At 35.3% G+C, this 24,350-nt stretch overlaps 3 protein-coding genes and 1 pseudogene across 4 annotated transcripts; all 4 read left to right on the forward strand.

Moving 5' to 3' along the window:
• On the forward strand, nt 1–4,571 carry LOC121323463 (extracellular calcium-sensing receptor-like). The gene is made up of 7 exons (XM_041264551.1): nt 1–236; nt 1,156–1,444; nt 1,852–2,227; nt 2,303–2,679; nt 2,831–3,058; nt 3,329–3,452; nt 3,652–4,571. The coding sequence occupies exons 1-7, from the start codon at nt 1–3 to the stop codon at nt 4,569–4,571; spliced, it is 2,550 nt and encodes an 849-aa protein (XP_041120485.1).
• Nucleotides 4,572–8,152: 3,581 nt separating this feature from the next.
• On the forward strand, nt 8,153–11,570 carry LOC121323355 (extracellular calcium-sensing receptor-like). Its single transcript, XM_041264370.1, has 5 exons — nt 8,153–8,425; nt 8,967–9,782; nt 9,880–10,107; nt 10,354–10,477; nt 10,660–11,570. Exons 1-5 carry the CDS (start codon nt 8,168–8,170, stop codon nt 11,568–11,570), a joined length of 2,337 nt encoding a protein of 778 aa, XP_041120304.1. The 5' UTR covers nt 8,153–8,167.
• A 1,158-nt stretch (nt 11,571–12,728) lies between these two features.
• On the forward strand, nt 12,729–17,771 carry LOC121323464 (annotated as a pseudogene).
• Nucleotides 17,772–19,818: 2,047 nt separating this feature from the next.
• On the forward strand, nt 19,819–23,677 carry LOC121323368 (extracellular calcium-sensing receptor-like). 2 transcript variants are annotated; one of them, XM_041264398.1, is made up of 6 exons: nt 19,819–20,018; nt 20,380–20,674; nt 20,941–21,747; nt 21,829–22,056; nt 22,265–22,388; nt 22,764–23,677. In XM_041264398.1, exons 1-6 carry the CDS (start codon nt 19,819–19,821, stop codon nt 23,675–23,677), a joined length of 2,568 nt encoding a protein of 855 aa, XP_041120332.1. The 2 variants fall into 2 exon arrangements, with proteins under 2 accessions (XP_041120332.1, XP_041120331.1); XM_041264397.1 differs by having other exon boundaries at nt 19,819–20,017; nt 20,376–20,674.
• Nucleotides 23,678–24,350: the final 673 nt, after the last annotated feature.

Here is a 24,350-nt window from a genome sequence, read left to right on the forward strand (position 1 = left end):
ATGGCACAGGCTACAGCATTGCATCTTTTTTTTATCTTGGCTCTGTTGAGCCCAGTGGTTGAACCTACACCAGGTAAAACAACAGAAGCTGCTTGCACACTTCAGGGGAACTTTGAGCTGCCCGGATTGCTTGAGGATGGAGACGTCATTATTGGAGGACTGTTCCCCATGCATTACCGAGTAGTGGTTCCTGAACTCAACTATACCTACAAACCTGCAGCTTCAGCATGCCAAGGGTGAGTGGACATATTGCTCTAAAATTGATGCTTTTCTATTAAAATTAAGATAAGACATGATGGGGTTAGTTTCTTTGATAAAACATGCAGTGGAATATATACCAAACAGATGTACTGTAACAGTGAATTCAAAGGGGAACTGTCGTTCAAAGGCTTTCCACTTGCTTTGTTTTTTCAAGTAGATTCCCAGAGACATCCTCTGTAAACTAAGGTGATGAAACCTAACATGTTCATTAGCCAAGACTTAATCATTCAGCATGTTTATCTAATGTCTTAATGCTGCTGCAGCTGTACTGTACATATTTCCAAGCGAACAGGCTGCTAATCCTACAGAACAATACATGATCATTTTAAATTATTATAGGTAGAATTGTGTCTGGGTAATTCTAGTCACTAAACTTAAGCATGGCATGCAGTGTATTATTTTAGGTTGATAAGAGACAGGATGACATGTATGCATACAACACGTTTATTGCTTATACTGTAGGTCTCCTGTCAGCAGGGACAAACAACAACAAGCAACATTGTAAATATTTTACTAAACATACTTTAAGTTATTTAAAAGTCACAGCCATAATTAACATACAAATAATTTTACAAATACATAGAAACAAATATTTTATTTCACAAATTAATCATACATTATAGGCTGATTGCAACAAAACATGATTCACGATGATTGTCAACCTTTAAAATAGAGATCTTAATGTGCATGTAAATTCTGCTCATATTTGTAGAGAAAAATAACATACGTATTTTTAAGAGAATGTATAATAGGGTTACACAGTCTTGTGTCTTATGTATTTGACAGGTTACCATTGCTACAGAATTACACAAAATTTATGTAGCTATAAATATATGTTTTTATTTGACAAGAAAAAGTGAGTAGCAGAATTATATGCATATACCTATTTTGCAGATTTGACTCTAGATCATTTCGTTGGGCACAGACGATGAGATTTGCTATTAAAGAAATCAACGAGAATCCAAGTCTTCTTCCAAATATTACCTTGGGCTATAAGATTTACGATTCCTGTACTACACATGTGGCTGCATTACGAGCCACTCTCTCAGTTCTTAATGGACGCAAAGAAGTCTCAAGTATGATGTGCTCTGGAGCCTCACCTGTGAAGGCCATCATTGGGGACTCTGGATCATCACAGTCAATTATTGTGTCAAGAACACTGCAACCTTTTAAAATCCCCATGGTAAGTGTTACTTTTAAGTTTGACGTCGGTCTACCTGAAATAAAAACAAGTCATATCAGAACAAATTTACAGGGCCTATAGAACCCTTTCATTACTTAAATGAGTTTTTTTCTTTTTAAAATGCTCCACTATCACAGCATTATCAGTTTGTTTTGAAGTGTATGCCTAATTTAACTAGTTCTGTATATTATTTCTTACAGTGGTGCTGAATCCAATCCATAAGAAGCTCTAAAAAGCAAACTCATTGTGATTGGACTGATGAACAGATCTGTAGTTATTTGATTTATGACTGAGTAGTCTCAATAATATCGAAGTTGATAATTTACCAATTCAATATTAAATAGGTCAAAACAACGGGTATAACTGTTTCCAAAGTGAAAAATGCATATTTCTTTTTTTTTTTTTAGATAAGTTACATTGCAACATGTTCCTGCCTAAGCAACAGAAATGAGTATCCAAATTTTTTTCGAACGGTTCCAAATGATAATTACCAGGTGAAAGCCATCGTTCAGCTAGTAAAGCACTTTGGCTGGACCTGGGTTGGCGCAGTCTCAGAAGAGGGAGACTATGGGAGATATGCATTTCAAGCATTAATTGAGGAATTTAAAAAAAATGGAATCTGTTTGGCCTACTATGAAGTTATTCCTAAAGTGTACAGCAGAAAAAGGATTCTTGAAATTTTAGACATAATGAAGAAGTCCTCTGCAAAGGTGGTCATATCATTTGCCGGAGGAGGTGATCTCTACCCCTTTGTGACAGAGTATGTACGGCAAAATATCACAGGCATTCAGTGGATAGCCAGCGAAGCCTGGATAACAGATTCCTTGTTTTCATCCAGAGAATTCTACCCATCACTAGGAGGTACAATTGGATTTGCAATTCGCAAGGGGGAGATTCCTGGTTTAAAAGACTTCCTGCTTAAAGTTCATCCATCGCTGTACCCTGACAATGCTCTAGTCAAGGAGCTCTGGAGCACTATGTTTGGATGCACATTTCAACCTTCAAACACCACTGGCCAGTCTGTGAGGGTGCTGCCTTTGTGTACTGGCCATGAATCTTTAAAAGAGAAGTACAATGAATACACAGATGTAGCTAGTCCCAGAATCTCTTACAATGTTTATAAAGCAGTATATGCTGTTGCTCATTCACTGCACAATTTGATAAACTGTGAGCTTGAAAAAGGACCATTTGATAATTTCACATGTGCAGATATTTCAAACATCAAGCCTTTTCAGGTAAAATATTTAATCAATTACTATGCAGGGTACATTTAATGTCATTGTCAAATGTTTTGTACAGTATACCATGGTAAATGCATAGAAGTAGTGCAAGTAGTTTTATATGTATAAGCAAAACTGTTTATTGATTTATTTCATTTCCTTAAAGCTTCAACAGTACATTCAGAAGGTGTCATTCACTAATAGCTTGGGGGAAAAAATAAGCTTTGATGTAAATGGAGACCCCATTGCATCTTATGACATTATGAACTGGCAGAGGCGTGCAGATGGAAACATATGGTTTGCTACTGTGGGACTTTATGATGCCTCTGAAGGTGTTGGAAATGAACTGGTGATACATGAAGAGGCTATAATATGGAATAGCAACCAGACTAAGGCAAGATGCAAACAGCCTCTTTTATCTTCTTTGTAAGGATTCTTTTTTTTCTAATTACATTGAAATCTTTATAAGAAGATCAGCATATGTTATGTTTTCATAATAAACATAAAAGTAGTCTTAAAAATGAATAACTATCATTATTCTCTGCATGGAATAATTATTTCTGTGTTAAATAAAAACTTACGTTGTTAATCTATTTTATATAATGACTGCTGTGCTTGTTATAGACTACAGTAGGTATTTACTGCCCTCTGTTTTGATTTTAAGGTACCGAGTTCAGTATGCACTGAAAGCTGCCCCCCTGGTACAAGGAAAGGGGTTCGTCGAGGAGAGCCTCTTTGTTGCTTTGACTGTCTACCATGTGCTGATGGCGAAATTAGTAATCAGACAGGTATGTGTTTTATTCATTGTGTCACAACCTTTTTTTCTACTTAGGAAAATTGTGGCAATGTACTAAAATCTACCACAGTAAAGCATGCGAATGTAACACATATTGAAAAAAAAAAAAAAAAAAAAGATTTCTAAATGTCCAGTAACTTAAATGGTTGATGTAACCTAATTGCACGTTGTTTGTGTGTTTTCCTCTGCAGATTCAATAGAATGTATACAGTGCCCTGTGGATTTCTGGTCGAACGCTGAAAGAACTGAATGCATACCCAAAGAAATTGAATACCTTACGTATGATGAAATGGGGGCCACATTAACTGTGATTGCCTTATTTGGAGCCTGCCTTACAATTGGTGTCCTTGCTGTGTTCCTTCACTACAAAAACACTCCAATAGTCCGTGTCAACAACTCTGAACTCAGCTTTTTCATTCTGTTGTCACTGACACTGTGTTTCCTGTCTTCTATTGCATTCATAGGTCAGCCAGCTAATTGGTCTTGCATGTTTAGGCACACTGTCTTTAGCATCACCTTTTCACTGTGCATATCTTGTATTCTTGGCAAAACAGTAGTGGTGCTGATGGCTTTTAAAGCCACACAGCCTGGCAGTAATATCATGAAATGGTTTGGACCCATACAACAAAGAATTATGATTTCCGCTTGCACTTCTGTTCAGATTATCATCTGTGCTATATGGTTGATTGCTATGCCCCCTTTCCCTTCAAAAAACACTAAATATCAAAGTTCAAAAATTATTTTGGAATGTGATGTTGGGTCTACCTTGGCATTTTGGTGTGTATTGGGCTACATTGGAGTTTTGGCTTGTATGTGCTTTGTTCTTGCATTTTTAGCAAGGAAACTCCCAGGCAATTTCAATGAAGCCAAATACATTACATTTAGCATGCTCATCTTTTGTGCTGTATGGATAGCCTTTATACCTGCGTATGTCAGTTCACCAGGAAAATACACTGTTGCAGTTGAAATATTTGCTATTCTTTCATCAAGTTTTGGGCTACTTTTCTGCATATTTGCAACAAAATGCTACATCATTTTACTAAAACCAGAGAAAAACACTAAACAATACATTATGGGGAAAGCAAGTGGCAGTACAAGCAATAAAACCTAAACAATATCCTGTGCGTGTAAACTGTAAAATTGCAGGTATATACAAAGACTTTGAATTACTGTAGGTGTGTGGAAGCTGAAATTGACAGCTATGGAAATATGCATACTGTATATGTTTGTTAACTGCTTAATCTGTATAAATAAAGGTTTTAATTGAACAATGGTTTCAGTGAATTATTTTGAAAAATGTGTTTTTATTATGATGTGCATTATTGTACCAACACAATTAAGCATCAGACCTAATATATTATCATACCTCACCTGTTTAGTTGGAAGGCAATCCCAACTTCCAGGGTGAGCTCTGCTGATGGATTCTGAATTTTTTTTATCAGCTCTCTCTGTATTTTCACCTGAGGACACTGGATGGGTTTACTGGCTTGGTCTCTGTACAGAATTACAGTTTTCATCTGTTGAGACAGAACACAATGAATGAATGTGAGAGATGAAGTAATCATTATCTGAATTGTTATCAGCATTTTTCTTTATTAACTAGCATATTAAGAATATAAATACCATTAATATAAAACTATAACATCTTCTCCTTAAAACAATATCCACACTACTGTATAACATATATTATACAAACGATTTAAAACTGAACAATGGTTTATCAGAAAAAACTATAGTAAACAGGTGAACTACAGATTTGTAAAACAGATCTATCCACAGTATCCAGTTCCACCTAATTAACTGTGTCAATCACTTACACGACTCATTTTAATTTGTTTTAATAGGCATACACAGCCAAACATGTTAAGTTGTTCTACAACCAGTATAATTCACTTACAAATGAGTCAACACCTACCATTATAATTCTCTATCCCAAGATAATTAATATCCACTGTACAGCTAAAACATTTGTCAACTAACAAGACATTCCTTAGCACAAGTAATGAAGTGTATGATAATTTAGGGGCATATGGATGCTGCCTGTCAGTATGGCTGTCTGAGTACTGTTTGGATACAAGTCATATAAAACAGATAAATTAATGATGATTGAACTCTCCTCTCAACCTCCACTCAGCCAACCAGCTGATTCCCCTATTGACCATCATTGTCTGTATTTGCCTGTGCACTTGATTTGACCAATAAGACAAAAGAGAAAGCTGATTCCAGGAAGCAAGTTGAAACAGGAAGCCAGTCAACTGTGGCTTTTCAATTACCTCAGAATGTTCTTACTCAACCTTTCCTCTCTGAGAAAAGCCACTTGATGAAGAATTTAATATGTTTTCTTGCAACCCCAAAATGTTATTATAATATGGTGTGGCAAGGCAGAGTCATCTCACATGTAAATAGTGTGTTTTGTTTGCTTTTATTTCTGTCTGAAAGCATTTGTTTAATATGGCAGGGCAATCCCCTCCCTGTTAAGAGATGCATGAAATGCGGACAGGTGCTAATTCATTCACTGATGGGAGACAGATCCAGAATGGTATTTAGGGAAACGGTTGAGAGCAGCAGGTTGTGCTTGCTGGCCTGCACTGAGATAGCCTTTGATTGGGTGTTAGTTTATTTTGGAAGTTTTGTTTGTTTTACGTATTTTGGGGTGTTTTATAAACAATCAAGTGTGCCAAAAGTGCAATCTCCTGCCTGCTATCTCCACCGCTAGCCAGCCTTGACCGTCAAGCTACCTTACACATATGGAAATGATCTTAAAAAGCTATCCCACTTTTTAATAGTTTAATCAATCAATCAATCTTTGTTTTATATAGGGCCTTTCATACTGGACCACCATCACAAAGCACTTTACAATATGCAGTAATAACAAGAAAATCTATAATACTTTAAATACTGAGAAATGCATAATACATGATATACGGTAAAAAAAAAAAAAAAAAAAGCAATACACACTACATTAAATACAGTGGAAAATGTACAATACATGATAGTAGCATAATTCATGAAATAGTAGCAGCAACACAGCAGCTACTAGCAGCTATCAGGCTTAAACAGCACGGAAAGCAAGAGTGAACAGGTGGGTCTTGACAATGTCTAGTCTGTACAATGGGAAGGAGATCAAAATTTTACAGAGTTTTAAGACCAAAAGCCAAAAATAAGCCTTAGCCTACATTTAAAAACTGTTTGGGAATCTGCCTATCTAATATTGAGGAATTGTATTTTATTCCTTATCATATTGGTGATGCAGATTCCAGGAACATACTCTACCTTCTTCATTGCTTCATTTTTGAGAACAATGGAGAAAACCTATTGAACATTTGAGCCAAAACATGAGTTTTGGAGGGTATTGGTTTTTTGTTCCTATATCTATCTGTGCAATATATTCCCTTCTTCTTCTTGTCATTCAACACAAAATGTAGGCCTAAGGTCCTCTCCTTCCGCACAGTATCTAGAACATTCTACAGTACATTCTAGAAGTCCACTGTGTAGTCAAACCCAAGAATCACAGATATCCAGCAGCAGAGCAGTCGTTGTTTAGATTGATATGCCCTAATATTTATACTTACACATACATACATATCTCTCTATATATATACTTTTTATTTTTATTTTTTATAAAACATGATCTAGATTAAACCTCCAGTCACACCAGAGCTGCAGTATAATACAGCAAGGTGTTAATAAAACCAAAAGGATCTGTCTTTATTCATATAGGTTCTGCGTTCAATGGATCAATATATTTCCAATCGATATCACAATTGTTATGCAATTATATATTTATTTCAAAAAGACAATATTATTTAAATATACCTACAAGGAACTCATACTGTACAAGCTACATTAATAATGCCTCAAGATAGGAAATTCATATCTTGAGCTCAACAATATGGCACATCTTCCTTCTTAGGCAGTTTCAAACTCCACTGAGATTCAGTGAGTTGGTGGGTGTCCCTAATTCGCTTATTGCAAATGCAAGCGCTCTTGGGACCCAATATTCTATATAAACAATGGAAATTCTATTATTTTAACACATAGGCGTTGCCTTAAAGATTCTAGGATGCTACTCTGGGCTGTAGTATTGTCGGCTGTCTTTTTCAACACTACAGCAATAGAGACTCGTTGCCGACTTCAAGTTACGAGTCTGTCAATTGTGATCCTCAACCTATTTCGTCTTAGACGCCGTCTTAGGCCAAAACAGACATCGTATAACCTCCACGAGTAAAAGTTGATGATGTCATTTTGACTCTATTCATCAAATTAATTTTGATTTGGTCTGGCAGGTGCACGCAGGTCCATACAAATTAAAATTTAAAAGTCAGAATTGACTTAATGCAATTTAAGAATGCTTTTACAAATATATATATATATATAATATAGAAGCAACTATAATATATGATATATATAGTATATCTAAAATATATTTTCTTTAGTTTCTGAAAAAAGAAAGCTTAAAATCTTTGACGCAACTGTTTTCTTTAGAATTTCTGAAACCTGATAGCTTAAATCTATTGTGATTATTCATGGTCCTGATGATGAATGTTTATAATGTTGTTTTCCTGTCGTGTAAAAAGCTCCCAAAAGTTAATTCAACAGAAGTTACTTGATGGATTTTAATATTAGAAACAAGATAATAGATATGCTTAAACAATTTTGTGTATTTTTCTTAGTATAAATTTTAGAGAGTTTCGATTTGCACAAACTATGATCTTTGCCATCGAAGAAATAAATAACAACACAGAAATACTTCCAAATGTAACTTTGGGCTATAAGATCTATGACGACTGTGGTTCTGTACCAATTTCTATAAGAACGTCAATGGCATTAATGAATGGCCAGGAAGAAACACTCTCGGAAAAGTCCTGCATCAAACCAGCTAAAGTTCCTGCAATCATAGGCGAATCTGAATCATCATCAGCCATTGCAATGGCAACGACTACTGGACCTTTTCACATTCCTGTGGTGAGTATACATATTAACACTTGTATTAGGACCTGCTTTATCTTTAGAAGTCAAAACGGGGGTATTTAACACAGCACTTTTCAACTTATTAATTTGTTTTTACAGGAATAAGCGAGAGAGTGTGCATTTAGACTGAGGGAATTAGACTTGCATCATTGCAGTGTACAATTCTTCTTTAAAGTGTTATCACAGTTTTGAGATACTTACTCTTCAATAATCTTCAGAACTGTCTATTTTAATCCGAGTAAAAACCATCAACAGGATCTGTTCAAGTATCATGACAACACTCATCTTCATTCATTTTAACTTCACCAGTTTTATTAGTCTAAAGGGGCTAAACACAAATGTAATACTGCGAATGGCATAACAGTCTTGTGAAATCGTCATATGTAAACTGTCTATGATTTTCAAGTAATGATAGTTGGGCACTATGGGTCAAACTATTTACTATTTATATGTAGTGACTATCATCTTTTAATTGTTTCCTTCTTGAATAATATTTAAATGCAGAATTCTTACAGATGTTTTCTGTTAATTCCAGATTAGTCACTTTGCATCCTGTGCATGTTTGAGTAACAGGAATAAATACCCTGCATTTTTCAGAACTATACCAAGTGATTATTATCAAAGCAGAGCCCTGGCACAGCTTGTGAAGCATTTTGGATGGTCTTGGGTTGGGGCAATTAGAAGTGACAATGATTACGGCAACTCAGGAATGGCTACCTTTATGCAAGCAGCCCAACAAGAGGGTGTCTGTATTGAATATTCAGAGGCCATACATAGAACTAATTCAAAAGAGAAAATAATTAAAACCGTAGACATTATAAAAAAGTCAACTTCAAAAGTTATTGTAGCTTTTCTGGCTCAAGGAGAGGTGGAAGTTTTATTAAGAGAAATATTGCAGCAGAATGTCACTGGCCTGCAGTGGATAGGCAGTGAATCTTGGATTACTGCCAGACACCTTGCAACAGAAGAGAGCTATAGAGTTCTTGGTGGGGCAATAGGCTTCACAATCAATAAGTCAATAATAAGAGGACTGAAAGAGTTTTTAGTGAATGTTCACCCCTCTCAAGTTCCAGGCAATGACCTTTTGAAGGAGTTCTGGGAAACTGCTTTCAGTTGTACCCTAAACATGCAGGACAACACTGAAAATTTAAACCCATGTACAGGGACTGAGAATTTAAGAGAGTTGAATAACACTTACACTGATGTATCTGAGTTGAGAATTTCCAATAATGTTTATAAAGCTGTGTATGCCGCAGCCTATTCTCTCCATAATTTGCTTACATGCAAAAACAGCCAAGGATCCTTTTCTGATAAGACATGTGCAAATAAGATGAATATTGAACCATGGCAGGTAGGAGGCAATTTGTAATACTCTGGAGTGGTAAACTATTGAGCAAACCATAAATATATGAAACATAAAACAAATACACTTTTCTTCTTATTTACAGGTTTTACATAACCTTAAATCTGTGAATTTTACAACTAAAAGTGGAGAGAGTGTCTACTTTGATGATAATGGGGATCCAATAGCACGATATGAATTAGTAAACTGGCAGCGAACTAAAGAAACCAGTGTAAAATTTGTTACAGTTGGTTATTATGATGCATCTTTGCCAGCAGGACAACAGTTTGCAATGAATGCTGTCAGCATTGTCTGGGCAGGTGATAAGCTTACGGTAAGGATTTTATATATATAAATAAATAAATAAATAAAATCTTTTAACACATTTACATAAAAATACATTTATTAACGCATAATTTCAATTGACATTATGCTCTGTTAAAATTTGAAGTATTACACAGACAAACTCTTATTACATGTTTAGTCATTTAGCAGACCCTTTTATCCAAAAACTTCGGGGTGAACTATGCATCACAACCGCTGTTGCAGAGTCACTTACAACTGTATTCTTGTTTTCAAGATGCCTAAATCAGTGTGCAGTGAGAGCTGTCCTCCAGGCACTCGGAAGGCTGTTCAGAAAGGAAAGCCTGTTTGCTGCTTTGATTGCATACCATGTGCTGATGGAGAAATCAGCAATCAGACAGGTACGAAAAATTATTTAACATGCAAGTGAATAGAAGGTTCCTTGTAAGGAATGTATGACACATACACTAGCCTTGAACAAGTACTGTCCCAACAGTGTGCAAAAAAGATAGACAGATATATGCATACTTAATCACATGCACACTTATACATACTGTAAATATATATTTTCCTTTATTTTCAGATTCCATTGATTGTTTACAGTGTAATTTGGAACACTGGTCAAACAAACTCCATGATAAGTGCATCTTAAAGGACATTGAATTTCTGTCATACGAAGAAAACATGGGTATATTGCTGGCAACATTCTCATTGCTTGGAACGTGTGTAGGCATAGCTATAGCTGTTGTTTTCTTTCGTTACAGAGATACCCCTATTGTTAAAGCTAATAACTCTGAGCTCAGTTTCCTTCTTCTGTTTTCATTAGCTCTGTGTTTCCTTTGTGCACTTACTTTCATTGGCCAGCCCTCTGAGTGGTCCTGCATGTTGCGCCACACTGCCTTTGGGATCACATTTGTCCTGTGCCTCTCTTGTGTTCTGGGGAAAACAATAGTTGTGTTAATGGCTTTTAAAGCCACGTTACCTGGAAACAATGTTAAGAAACATTCTGGGACCATCCAGTGGTCAAGTGTTTGCATTAGCACACTAATACAAGTGTTAATATGTATACTTTGGTTAACACTATCTCCTCCTTTTCCTAAAAAAAACATGACATACTATAAAGAAAGAATTATTTTAGAGTGTGACCTGGGATCTACAGCAGCATTTTATGCTGTGTTAGGGTATATTGGGTTTCTTGCTGCCATGTGCTTTGTGCTCGCTTTTCTGGCTCGTAAGCTTCCAGATAACTTTAATGAAGCTAAATACATTACATTTAGCATGCTCATATTCTGTGCTGTTTGGATCACTTTCATCCCAGCTTACATCAGTTCACCTGGGAAGTACACAGTAGCTGTAGAAATATTTGCTATTTTAGCTTCAAGTTTTGGTTTGCTTTTCTGTATTTTTGTCCCTAAATGTTACATTATATTACTAAAACCAGAGACAAATACAAGGAAACACTTGATGGGTAAAATGCCATCAAAATCACTTTGAGTTATTTGTTAATACTGTAATTCAAATTGCATTGTAAATTTGTATTGTTTTGTTTTGTAGAATAAAGAATTGTTTACTGTAAACAAATATATTTTCTTTATACCTGTCTTCTACGTCATTCTTTGGTTACTTTGAAGTCTACATTAAACACACCTTTCAGCTGATTAACTAAGAAATATATGCTAGAGCTAACTTTGCATGGTTAGTATAGTTCATTTTTTATAGCTGTCAGCTGCCAGCCTATCAGACTTTGCACTACAAACTATTGCCCTAACCCATACCCCCTTTTACTGGATGCAACCTAAGTACAGCAGATAAAATTACTAAACACAGTTACCCAGCAGCATGCTCATACACTTCACACAACCGCGTCTAGGGTTGCCCTAAAGACATCACTGCTGTCTCAATGTCGCAGCTTGGGCTCCCCCAACTGGCCTACATTTTGAGACAGTTCTCAAAATATGACCTATGCTTGTGAGTGAATTCCCCTTTAAGGAAAAACATTGTTCTGCAGTTAATTTCTCGCATCAGTGATTCTTCGTTCTGCAATTCACTTCTCACAACAATGGTTTCTTGACTAATATTGCTTCACTGCCCTTTAAGCTCTGCTGCTGTTCAGCAGAATGTTTGAATCCCTTACAAAGTTCAGTTAACAGCTCTTTTCTATCACATAAACATAGCTTTTTTTACTAACATTGGTTATTCTGCTGCAAAATAAAACGCATGTTTTGCATTTAGACATCACTGCTTATACGAATGCTTTCAAGAAAATTCTTAACCAGTCTTTATATACCTGATTAAGTAAAATAAGAAAAGTTACTGCTATTACTTTAACCAAACACACAGTGCAATCAATGATACACTTGCTGTATTGTTCTTCTGTATGTGGTACTATTAATGGACAACTGTTTTGGAAAGAAGATCATTTGATCAAAGTCACCATAATGAGGTGACAAAAAATTATACAAAACCCAAATTATAATAAAAGCCAAAACAAAACAGATCAGCCAGATAGTTAAATAGCTGAGGCTATTTCACCTACATCAAATTTGCAACTTATTATAATCTTACACTTACTGGCGGATATTATTTTCAGCATACTACATGTAACTCTTATGTTCCCACATCCATGTTATGTTAAATATATCACACCTTTAACTGGCTGTAAATCAATACATTTATAATAGCATGATTTCTGTGCTGCCACTTCTCTGGAGGCAGAATCAAACATTTCAACCTCTGAGACCTTTATTTAACACCCCTGATAACTCCCACACTATATAAAGAGAACACAATTTGATTTTTGATGTTGAACAGTAGTAAGCATCTTTCAAAATTTTAAGATGCTTTTCTGGGCAGCAATATTGGTGATAGCTGCCCTTTTTACAAGGGCAGAAGTATCTGTTTGTAGGCTTCAAGGAAGACCAGAATTTCCACTGTTATCAAAGGATGGAGACATTATAATTGGAGGGATCTTTTCAATCCACAGCAAGACTGCTGATGAAATACTTCCTTTTAAAACCAAACCAGAACCAGTGAAATGCAAAAGGTTGGTTAAGAGATGTTTGTTAAAATCTAGTGTAGCTTAATGTTTCATTTTTTAATATTATATATTCTATCTTTTGTTTCCATTCTTACTTATTTAATATTCATACAGATATCTGTTTAACTTTTTTCAAATACTGTTTTTAATTAGCTGTATTTATTTAATGTAGCATGCATATAAAAAAAAATAGCAGGTTTGCTGTGTAAGTACAGTAGTTGATACCAGAGTTTCAAATGTCTGTGATTATAATAATAGTAACAGGTTATAGCTTTGGCCATGAATACTGGTGTCTTGACACAGTTCTATGCCAACACTTTACAGAACTTTGATTACTTGAGTTAGCACATACATTGCATTGATGGATTCAATTATATTTGAAAGTTGTTGTTTTTTTTAATCAAAAACAACCAATTACTTTGTCATACTCAGTCAAATTATTGGTACATTTTTTTTAGCTTAAAGTACAGAGAATTTCAATTTGCACAAATTATGATCCTTGCCATAGAAGAAATCAATAACAGTACAGAAATCCTTCCTGGCGTGTTCCTGGGCTATGAGATCTAGGATGTCTGTGGTTCCGTACCACTCGCTATAAAAGCAGCAATGACTTTAGTAAACAAGCAGGAACAAGGACTCTCTGACAAGTCCTGCAGAAATGCAGCTACTGTTCAAGCTATAATAGAAGAGTTTGGATCATCACCCACCACTGCAGTTTCGACAACAATTGGACCTTTTCGCATCCCTGTGGTGAGATATAATTAAATAATACTTTCTACTTATAGTTTGACCACTCTAAATGTGTAAATTTAGGCTTAAAAAATAGTTATTTCCTCCCCAACAAATCAATCTCATCCTTGATACTTGAATTGGACTTTGTCACAACAAGCACAATCAGAACAAAGGACACAGAACAAGTAAGTGAGACTTCTTAGAGACCAGAAGAAAAAGATTTCCAAATCCAAAGAACTGACTAATATTGCCCCACAAAAGTGATTCAGCTCCTTGAAGTGTCAGTAATAGGAATGAAAACATGCTTGCTTTTACTAAGTTCTATAGATACTGCTCAGAAGGGTTTGATACTTAAGTTTCATGAGCCACAAGACATATCAAATAGTCTTAGTTTTTCTCAATTTCACATCTACCTGCTTTAAAATATTAAAATGATAACATCCTTGTTTTGTTTCAAACTCTTTACAGATTTGTCACTTTACAACACAGTTGTATTGACCAGTTATTTTGTAATACAATGAAACCTACTCACACTAAATGAAATACAGAAATCTGGAAAGTATACTTCTCTCTGGAAACTATTCTTATCTCATTTCCCACTTCCTCCTCTACAGTACTGACCATTTCTTCGAAAATAAAAAATGTATGCTTTTCAAAATAAATTGTATTATATTTATAACAGTTACACAACAAACATAAACTTATTTATTTTATTCCTCAATAACATTCACAATCTTTTTTTGTTTTGTTTTTATTAATTAAAGATTAGTCACTTTGCTACCTGTGCATGTTTGAGCAACAGGAATGAGTTTCCTTCATTTTTCAGAACCATACCAAGTGATTATTATCAAAGCAGAGCCCTGGCACAGCTTGTGAAGCATTTTGGATGGGCTTGGATTGGTGCAATCACAAGTGACAATGATTACAGCAACTCAGGAATGGCTACCTTTGTGCAAGCTGCCAGACAGGAGGGAGTTTGTATTGAATATTCAGAGGCTATTTATAGAACTGATCCGAGAGAGAGGATTCTTAAAGCAGTGATGTTCTCAAGAAGGGTACTGCAAAAGTTATTTTAGCTTTACTGTCTCAAGGAGAGATGGCAGTTTTGTTACAAGAAATATTGCTTCAGAATATTATTGGATTTCAGTGGATTGGCAGTGAATCGTGGATTACTGTCAGAAACCTTGCAGCAGAAGAAGGTTATAGAGTTTTGAGTGGGGCAATTGGTTTTGCTATCAGTAAGTCAGTAATAACAGGCTTGAAGGAATTTTTATTAAATGTCCATCCATCTCAAGCTCCTGGCAATGCTATTTTGAAAGAGTTCTGGGAAACTGCTTTCAGCTGTATCCTGACAACCCAAGAAAATAGTATCAGTAGAAAAAGATGTACAGGGTTTGAAAGCTTAAAAGAAATAGACAACCAGTATACAGATGTATCTGAGCTGAGAATTCTAATAATGTTTATAAAGCAGTGTATGCTATAGCCTCTGCCCTTCACAATGTATTTACTTGCAAACACAATGATTTTGATATTTTGACATGTGCAAAAAACATGAAGATTGAACCATGGAAGGTAATGTAGAATTTCATTTTAAAACTAATACTTGCCTTAAAAAAAAAAAAAAAAAAAGACATTTACATGCCTCCATTTACAGGTGTTTCATTACCTGAAAACAGTGAATTTTACAACCAAAACTGGAGAGAGAGTCTACTTTGACAATAATGGCAATCCATCTGCAAGATATGAATTAGTAAACTGGCAACTCGATAAGGAACTCATCTCAAAATTTGTAACAATTGGTTACTATGATGCATCTTTACTAGCAGGACAACAGTTTGCAATGAACAAAGTGAGCATTGTTTGGGCTGGTGGTGAGAAGAAGGTATGTTTGTGTGTGTGTGTGTGTGTGTGTGTGTGTGTGTGTGTGTGTGTGTGTGTGTGTGTAAACTCCTGTAATGTGGCTGGCTAGCAATATTCCATAAGTCAGTATGAACATACAGCATTGCATTTGCAACACTGTATTCATTTTAGGCCAGTTATATTGGGCCCAGTCTAATTGATGGTTGCAAATTGGTTTAAAAAGGTTCATAAAAAAAAAAAAAAAAAAAAAAAAAAAAAAAAAGTATTTATGTGTTTGACTAATTCTAAGTAATGATCAGGGATTTCTCCTGTAAGCATGTTTAATCATTACTGTACATGAATCTTAATACTCAATGCTCCGGACTGAGATACATAAGTACTAAATGACTTATGATTAGTTTGATGCTTTGTTTTTACTGAAATGTATTTATTTACTGTAGGAGATCTATAGTGTGTGTTTATCTGCTTTACAGATGCCTAAATCAGTGTGCAGTGAGAGCTGTCCTCCAGGCACTTGGAAGGCCGCTCAGAAAGGAAGGCCTGTTTGTTGCTTTGACTGCATACCATGTGCTGGAGGAGAAATCAGCAATCAGACAGGTAAATACTGGATCTCTGTAATACAAACACTGATTATTTGTTTTCTTCCTGTTTTGTCAAATATTATTATGATTTATTATTGAGGTTGCTTATCAAGCTACAAGAATTAGATAGTCTCTAAAAAATCTGTATTATTCATTGCAACAGCTCATTGCTAGAGAAAATTGTTGCAAGTAAAGCATCTAAGGAATAAAAAGGTCGCATAAGCACAACCATTGTAAACACATGAAAATAGATCCCCCTCTGAAATATGAGCAATATGAGCAAATGTGGGGTTCTGTTGAGGCTTTTAAGAAAGTTCATTTACCAGAAAACTAAGAACCTTGCCTAGGGTGCAAGGTTGGAAAAGTTTGACAAATCAAGTCATATATTCAGTGCTTATCAAAAGGTTCCTGCACAAATTACGGGGCGTCTTTGAGATTGGGTTGCATTTCCTGTTCAAATACTGTTGACAAGTTATTATTTATTATTATCTTATTATTTATATACACAAAAGCCTATTTTTGCAAGATATGTTTTCCTAATAATTGTTTGTTTTTCTTGCAGATTCTACTGATTGTATCAAGTGTCACTTGGAATACTGGTCAAATGAACAAAACAACCACTGCATCTTAAAGGACATTGAATTCCTGTCATTCGGAGAAATCATGGGGACGCTGCTGGTGATATTTTCATTGATTGCAGCCTGTTTAACCACTGCTATGCTTTTGTTTTCTTTCGTTAGAGATACCCCCATTGTTAAAGTTAATAACTCTGAACTCAGTTTCCTTCTTCTGTTTTCATTAGCACTGTGTTTCCTTTGTTCACTTATCTTCATTGGCCAGCCCTCTGAGTGGTCCTGTATGTTGCGCCACACTGCCTTCGGGATCACATTTGTCCTGTGCATCTCTTGTGTTCTGGGGAAAACAATAGTTGTGTTAATGGCGTTTAGGTTTACACTTCCAGGCAATAACATTATGAAATGGTTTGGGCCTCCCCAGCAGAGGTTAAGTATTTTTGCATTCACATTCATTCAGGCCTTAATATGCACTCTTTGGTTAACATTATATCCTCCTTTCCCAAACAAAAACATGAGATCCTACAAAGACAGACTCATTCTAGAATGTGACCTGGGATCTGCAGCAGCATTTTATGCTGTGTTAGGGTATATTGGGTTTCTTGCTGCCATATGTTTTGTGCTTGCTTTTCTGGCCAGGAAGCTTCCAGATAATTTCAATGAATGTAAACACATTACATTTAGCATGCTCATATTCTGTGCTGTTTGGATCACTTTCATCCCAGCTTACATTAGTTCACCTGGGAAGTACACTGTAGCTGTTGAGATATTTGCTATTCTGGCTTCCAGCTTTGGTTTGCTTTTCTGTATTTTTGCTCCTAAATGTTACATTATATTACTGAAACCTGAGAAGAATACGAAAAAACATTTGATGGGTAAAATGCCCTCAAAATCACTTTTAAAAATAAGCTAACAAGCAACATTAATTGAATTGCATTATATTATTTTGTTTCTGTTTTTAATAGAAGCCACATGAAAATTAATCTACAATAATATATGATACATGATATAACAATGTTATATATGAAATATACTCTACCATAGCTTTTGTTTTTGCACTTCTAAATTTTGGAGAAAACATATTATGAATATATATGAAGAAGAAAATGTTTGATTCAGTGCATTTCAATAAATGTCACAGCAGTGGACTTCATGTTTCCATATTTATTTCTGCTACTGATTGCATAGTCTTAATGGTCACTTCCCTGTTTTAAGGCACTATTGAATGTGACTTTGAGACATTGGAAACCTCCAGATCATACAAATACATTACATTACATTTTAAGTTAACATTCCAATAGACCTTTATTTAAAACCTACACAGACCAGGCCTAGACACTGAAATAATGTAGATGCAAGTATTGAACATGTTAGCTCAAAAATATGGAGCTAGATGTAGCCCAAATTGATTGTTTTATTTCCCTATTCTGTAAATTCTACGCACTGCAACCCTGTTGATATTAACGCAATGTAATATATATATATATATATATATATATATATATATATATATATATATATATATATATATATATATATATATATATATAAAACAAATGATCTAATAAACAAAATATGGTATATAGTTTAAATGCAGTGTGTATCAACTACAAATACATTGTAATATACTGGAACCTGTGTAATATTAGCCTATTAAAACCCACAGCTTTCAACTGATTGTGTTGAAAACATGATTGTAAATGAAGTGAACAACAAACATGTTGATCTTTCATTATTTGGCTTGTGTGAATACAGATAGACCTAGATAGGTTGGACCTGGACCCCAGCCAGAAAACTACACTCAGCTAAGACTTGTTTTTTGATGCTAACACCACTGGTGTTACATGCAATTGAAGCCTTCCATCCTTCCATCTCAAATAAGAAGTACAATCCACTTTTAGGCTCACCTATATTTAATGCCACTTTGTTTAGGTTATCTCTTCTTTGATTTTAGGAACAGAACTTCACAACAGCAATTTTTTCTTTATGTTATTATAGCACCCAATTACAGTGGTAATGTTGCAGTGTTAACAGTATAGAAATGGCAATATCTGGGTCCCTGAGTGGCTTATCCAGTTAAAGTGCTGCCGCTAGGATTGCAGGATGAGTCACACAGCCTGAGCGGTGCCAGTTCACGTCCAGGCTGTGTAAAGAGGCCGAACTTTGCTGGGGACCCCGAGGGGGGCGTCACAGTGGCTCTGGTGTGGGGGACGGGAAACCGGCAGGGATTGCTTCGCATCGCACAAGAGCGGACCCTACTGGCCAGACACCAAGCACATTCAGAGTGGATAAGAGGCAAGGTTGGTCTCTGTTCTCCGGGATCGGTAACTGCCCAACTCTGCTCTGGATTGCTCGGCATAAAAGCAATTCTGGCTTTAGGCTTGTGAGATCGGATGACGCTCACATGCCCTCAGAACGTCTGTGCTGTGTGGGGTCTTGCTGCAGTGAGGAGAAAAAACATAACTGGACACTCCAAATTGGGGGAAAATTAAAAATAAATAAATAATTGGGTCACTTTAAATTTAAAAAAAAAGAAATGGAAACATTGCAGGATGGTGTTTTCTCCCCCAAAATTCTGATTTCTTTAGGTGCTATATGTGTTACATGAGGTTCCCAACATAATACAAAACATACCCAAAAGCATTTTTCTATTTAGTATATGTTAAAACAAGTTACACAAGTTAATGTTTTTGAAAGAAGAGAGACATGCTGCATCTTTAATTTTATATAATCATAAACTCGAACATAAACTCATCAGCTCAATTACAAAGTCACCAGATTCAAAGAGGCTCAGACTCAGGTGATTTCTACTGGAGGCAGGCTGAATGTATTTACCTTTGAGAATTTGTGCTTTGGTGAGGCCTGGAACATCATGTTCATTTAAGCAGATGATTAAGCATTGTACTATATAAACTCAAGAAATGTTATTATTTTTACTCTGACACAAAGACTGTTTTGAAATGCTAACCTTGCTACTGGTATTAACGGCTCTATTAACAAGGGCGGAAGAGCCTGTTTGCAGGCTTCAAGGAAGACCAGAACTACCTTTGTTTTCAAAGGATGGAGACATAGTAATTGGAGGAATCTTTTCATTTCATAATAACCTTATAGATGACAAACCTGTATTTAATGTTGTACCCAAACCACTAAAATGCAAAGAGTAAGTAGAAACTATGATTTTTTAAAGAATTGAAAAAGTTCGATTTTAAATGAGTAGAGATAAATAAACAGTTTTTTTCTTTGTAAATATTGCTTATTCAGATAACAATACATTACTTTTCCTAATTTTATAGATTATACATACATTATTATTACAAATATACTTTTATATTAATGATTTTAGGTAAAAATATAAAGGGTGCACACATTATTAAATCAAACAGAAGTTGGTTTGAGTATTAATGGATTCACCTAAACATTCAATGAATATAAATGATATTAGTGAACCACATGTTATTTCCTTAACACAATGAAAACTCTTTTCTTATTGGGAGAAAACAATTTGTCCATTTTCCTTGCAGTTTAAATTTGGTTGAATATCAGTTTGCTGTAACTATGATCTTTGCCATAGAAGAAATCAATAACAGGACTGATATTCTTCCCGGTGTTTCCCTGGGCTATACAATCTATGATGCTTGTGGTTCCATACAACTTGCTATAAGAGCAGCACTGGCTTTAATAAATGGACCAGGAAAAGACACGTTCTCTGACAAGTCTTGCACCAAATCTTCAACTGCTCATGCTATTATTGCACAGTCTGGGTCATCACCAACCATAGGAGTTGCAACAGCCGTCGGACCTTTTCATATACCAGTGGTGAGATGTTCTTACGTTATTTTATAAGCCATTGGTCTATAGAATTATGATACAAAGCAAATAACAGTATTTACATATTCGTAGTTTTTTTTTCTGTTCCTATTACTACTGTAGTATCTGGCTTATCTTTTTCCAAACGGATTCAAATAAATAATCTAAAAAGACTTTTTGTTTTCCCTGATTGATTTGGTCTTATTCTAATTCCAATCTGCCACTTAACATTCTAAAATGAATTTGCTGTTTAATTTCTGTTGTTTTCTTTACAGATAAGTCATTTTGCTACCTGTTCATGTCTGAGCAACAAGAATGAGTACCCTTCATTTTTCAGAACCATACCAAGTGACTATTATCAAAGTAGAGCCCTGGCACAGCTTGTAAAGCATTTCGGATGGACTTGGGTTGGGACAATTAGAAGTGACAATGACTATGGCAACTCGGGAATGGCTACCTTTGTGAAAGCAGCCAGACAGGAGGGTGTTTGTATTGAATATTCAGAGGCCATTTACAGAACGTATCCAAGAGAGAAAATTGTTAAAACAGTAGATACTATAAAGAAGTCATCTTCTAAGGTTATTGTGGCTTTTACTTCTTTCATAGATCTTGAATTTCTATTAAAAGAACTGTTGCTTCAAAATGTAACTGGTTTGCAATGGATAGGCAGTGAATCTTGGATTACTAACCGAAATCTTGCATCAAAAGGAAGTTATATAGTCCTTGGAGGGGCAGTTGGATTTTCAATCAGGAACGCAGTAATTACAGGTCTGAAGGAATTCTTACTGAATATCCGTCCATCTGACACCCCAGGTTTGAAAGAGTTCTGGGAAACTGTTTTCAGTTGCACCCTGACAAACACAGAAAACACTACACTAAGTATTCAATGTACAGGGTCTGAACATTTAGGAGAAGTAAAAAACCAGTACACTGATGTGTCTGAGCTGAGAATTACCAATAATGTATATAAAGCTGTGTATGCTGCAGCCTATTCATTGCACAATCTGTTTACATGCAAAAGTGACAAAGGATCATTTGCAAATAAGACCTGTGAAAACAGGACAACAACTGAACCATGGCAGGTGAGTAGCAGTGACGTATCCAACTAGGAATAATGTTAATTTGTGAAATATCGTGATAATATTTGGCCTTTTGTTTTTTAGGTTTTACATTATCTGAAAACAGTTAATTTCACAACCAAGAATGGAGAGAGTGTCTATTTTGATGATAATGGGGATCCAACAGCAAAATATGAATTAGTAAACTGGCAGCTGACTAAAGAAGGCAAAACACAATTTGTAACAATTGGCATCTATGATGCATCTTTACCACAAGGAAAACAGTTTGTAATGAATAACATCCGCATTGTTTGGGCAGATGATCAGGATAGGGCAAGTACCTCACGCTGTTGATTAATTAAAGATAACTTAACCTTTAAACCATAGTCTTCTTTATTTTACCAATATATAATGACAAAATTCTGCATTGATATTTTCAGTTAAAGCATTCAAAAACATAAATAAAAAAAAGAGTTTACTTCTTTACTAATCCATCTTTAAACATTAAGTGAGGATGTTTCCTATTTGCTTTGTTTTCAAGGTGCCTAAATCAGTGTGCAGTGAGAGCTGTCCTCCAGGCACTCGGAAGGCTGTTCAGAAAGGAAAGCCTGTTTGTTGCTTTGACTGCATACCATGTGCTGAAGGAGAAATCAGCAATCAGACAGGTAGGTTAAAAAGAAGCATAAGACTTAACAAGACATGTCTCCAATATTGTGTCTGTTTGCAGCAGTGTGCTGTTTATCCCCATTTAACTGTTACAGTTGCAAACGTGTTTCTATTTTGCCCCTTGAAAGTGATGCTGTTATTGTTTCAAATGCATCATTTTCTGCAACTGCTCTGACTGACACCTCTACAATGAACCCAGCTGGAATAACTATCGTTCTGCCTGATTGGTTTCAAATTGCAAAAGAACAATATCCCTTTAACTGTAATAAAACAATGAATTACAGCAAGTTATAAAGATGTAAAAGTGCAAAAAAAAAAAAAAAAAAAAGAGAAAAAAAAGAAAATTTTATACCTAACTATTTTTGTTTGTGCAGATTCCATTGACTGTGTGAAGTGCTCTTTGGAACACAGGTCGAATGAGCAAAAAGATGGATGCATCTTAAAAGACATTGAATTTCTGTCATTTGCTGAAATCATGGGCATACTATTAGCAATATTCTCATTGATTGGAGCCTGTTTAACTGCTGCTATAGCTATTGTGTTCTTTCTTTATAGAGATACTCCCATTGTAAGAGCTAATAACTCTGAACTCAGTTTCCTTCTTCTGTTTTCATTAGCACTGTGTTTTCTTTGTGCACTTACTTTCATTGGCCAGCCCTCTGAGTGGTCCTGTATGTTGCGCCACACTGCCTTTGGGATCACATTTGTCCTGTGCATCTCTTGTGTTCTGGGGAAAACAATAGTCGTGTTAATGGCGTTTAGGTCTACACTTCCTGGTAATAATATGATGAAATGGTTTGGACCTGCCCAGCAGCGGTTAAGTGTTTTTGCATTCACATTCATTCAGGCCTTAATATGCACACTTTGGTTAACATTATCTCCTCCTTTCCCAAACAAAAACATTAGATCCTACAAAGACAGAATCATTCTAGAATGTGACCTAGGATCTGCAGCAGCATTTTATGCTGTATTAGGGTATATTGGGTTTCTTGCTGCCATGTGCTTTGTGCTTGCTTTTCTGGCCAGGAAGCTTCCAGATAACTTTAATGAAGCTAAATACATTACATTTAGCATGCTCATATTCTGTGCTGTCTGGATTACTTTCATCCCAGCTTACATCAGTTCACCTGGGAAGTACACAGTAGCTGTAGAAATATTTGCTATTTTATCTTCTAGTTTTGGTTTGCTCTTCTGTATTTTTGTTCCCAAATGTTATATTATATTACTGAAACCTGAGAAGAATACGAAAAAACATTTGATGGGTAAAATGCCCTCAAAATCACTTTAAAAAATAAGCTAACAAGCAACATTAATTGAATTGCATTATATTATTTTGTTTCTGTTTTTAATAGAAGCCACATGAAAATTAATCTACAATAATATATGATACATGATATAACAATGTCATATATGAAATATACTCTACCATAGCTTTTGTTTTTGCACTTCTAAATTTTGGAGAAAACATATTATGAATATATATGAAGAAGAAAATGTTTGATTCAGTGCATTTCAATAAATGTCACAGCAGTGGACTTCATGTTTCCATATTTATTTCTGCTACTGATTGCATAGTCTTAATGGTCACTTCCCTGTTTTAAGGCACTATTGAATGTGACTTTGAGACATTGGAAACCTCCAGATCATACAAATACATTACATTACATTTTAAGTTAACATTCCAATAGACCTTTATTTAAAACCTACACAGACCAGGCCTAGACACTGAAATAATGTAGATGCAAGTATTGAACATGTTAGCTCAAAAATATGGAGCTAGATGTAGCCCAAATTGATTGTTTTATTTCCCTATTCTGTAAATTCTACGCACTGCAACCCTGTTGATATTAAGACACCTGATATTAAGACAACATTGGACACCATTGTAATATATATATATATATATATATATATATATATATATATATATATATATATATATATATATATATATATATATA

Source organism: Polyodon spathula, chromosome 11, assembly GCF_017654505.1.
Source record: "Polyodon spathula isolate WHYD16114869_AA chromosome 11, ASM1765450v1, whole genome shotgun sequence".
Classification (NCBI taxonomy): Eukaryota; Metazoa; Chordata; class Actinopteri; order Acipenseriformes; family Polyodontidae; genus Polyodon; species Polyodon spathula.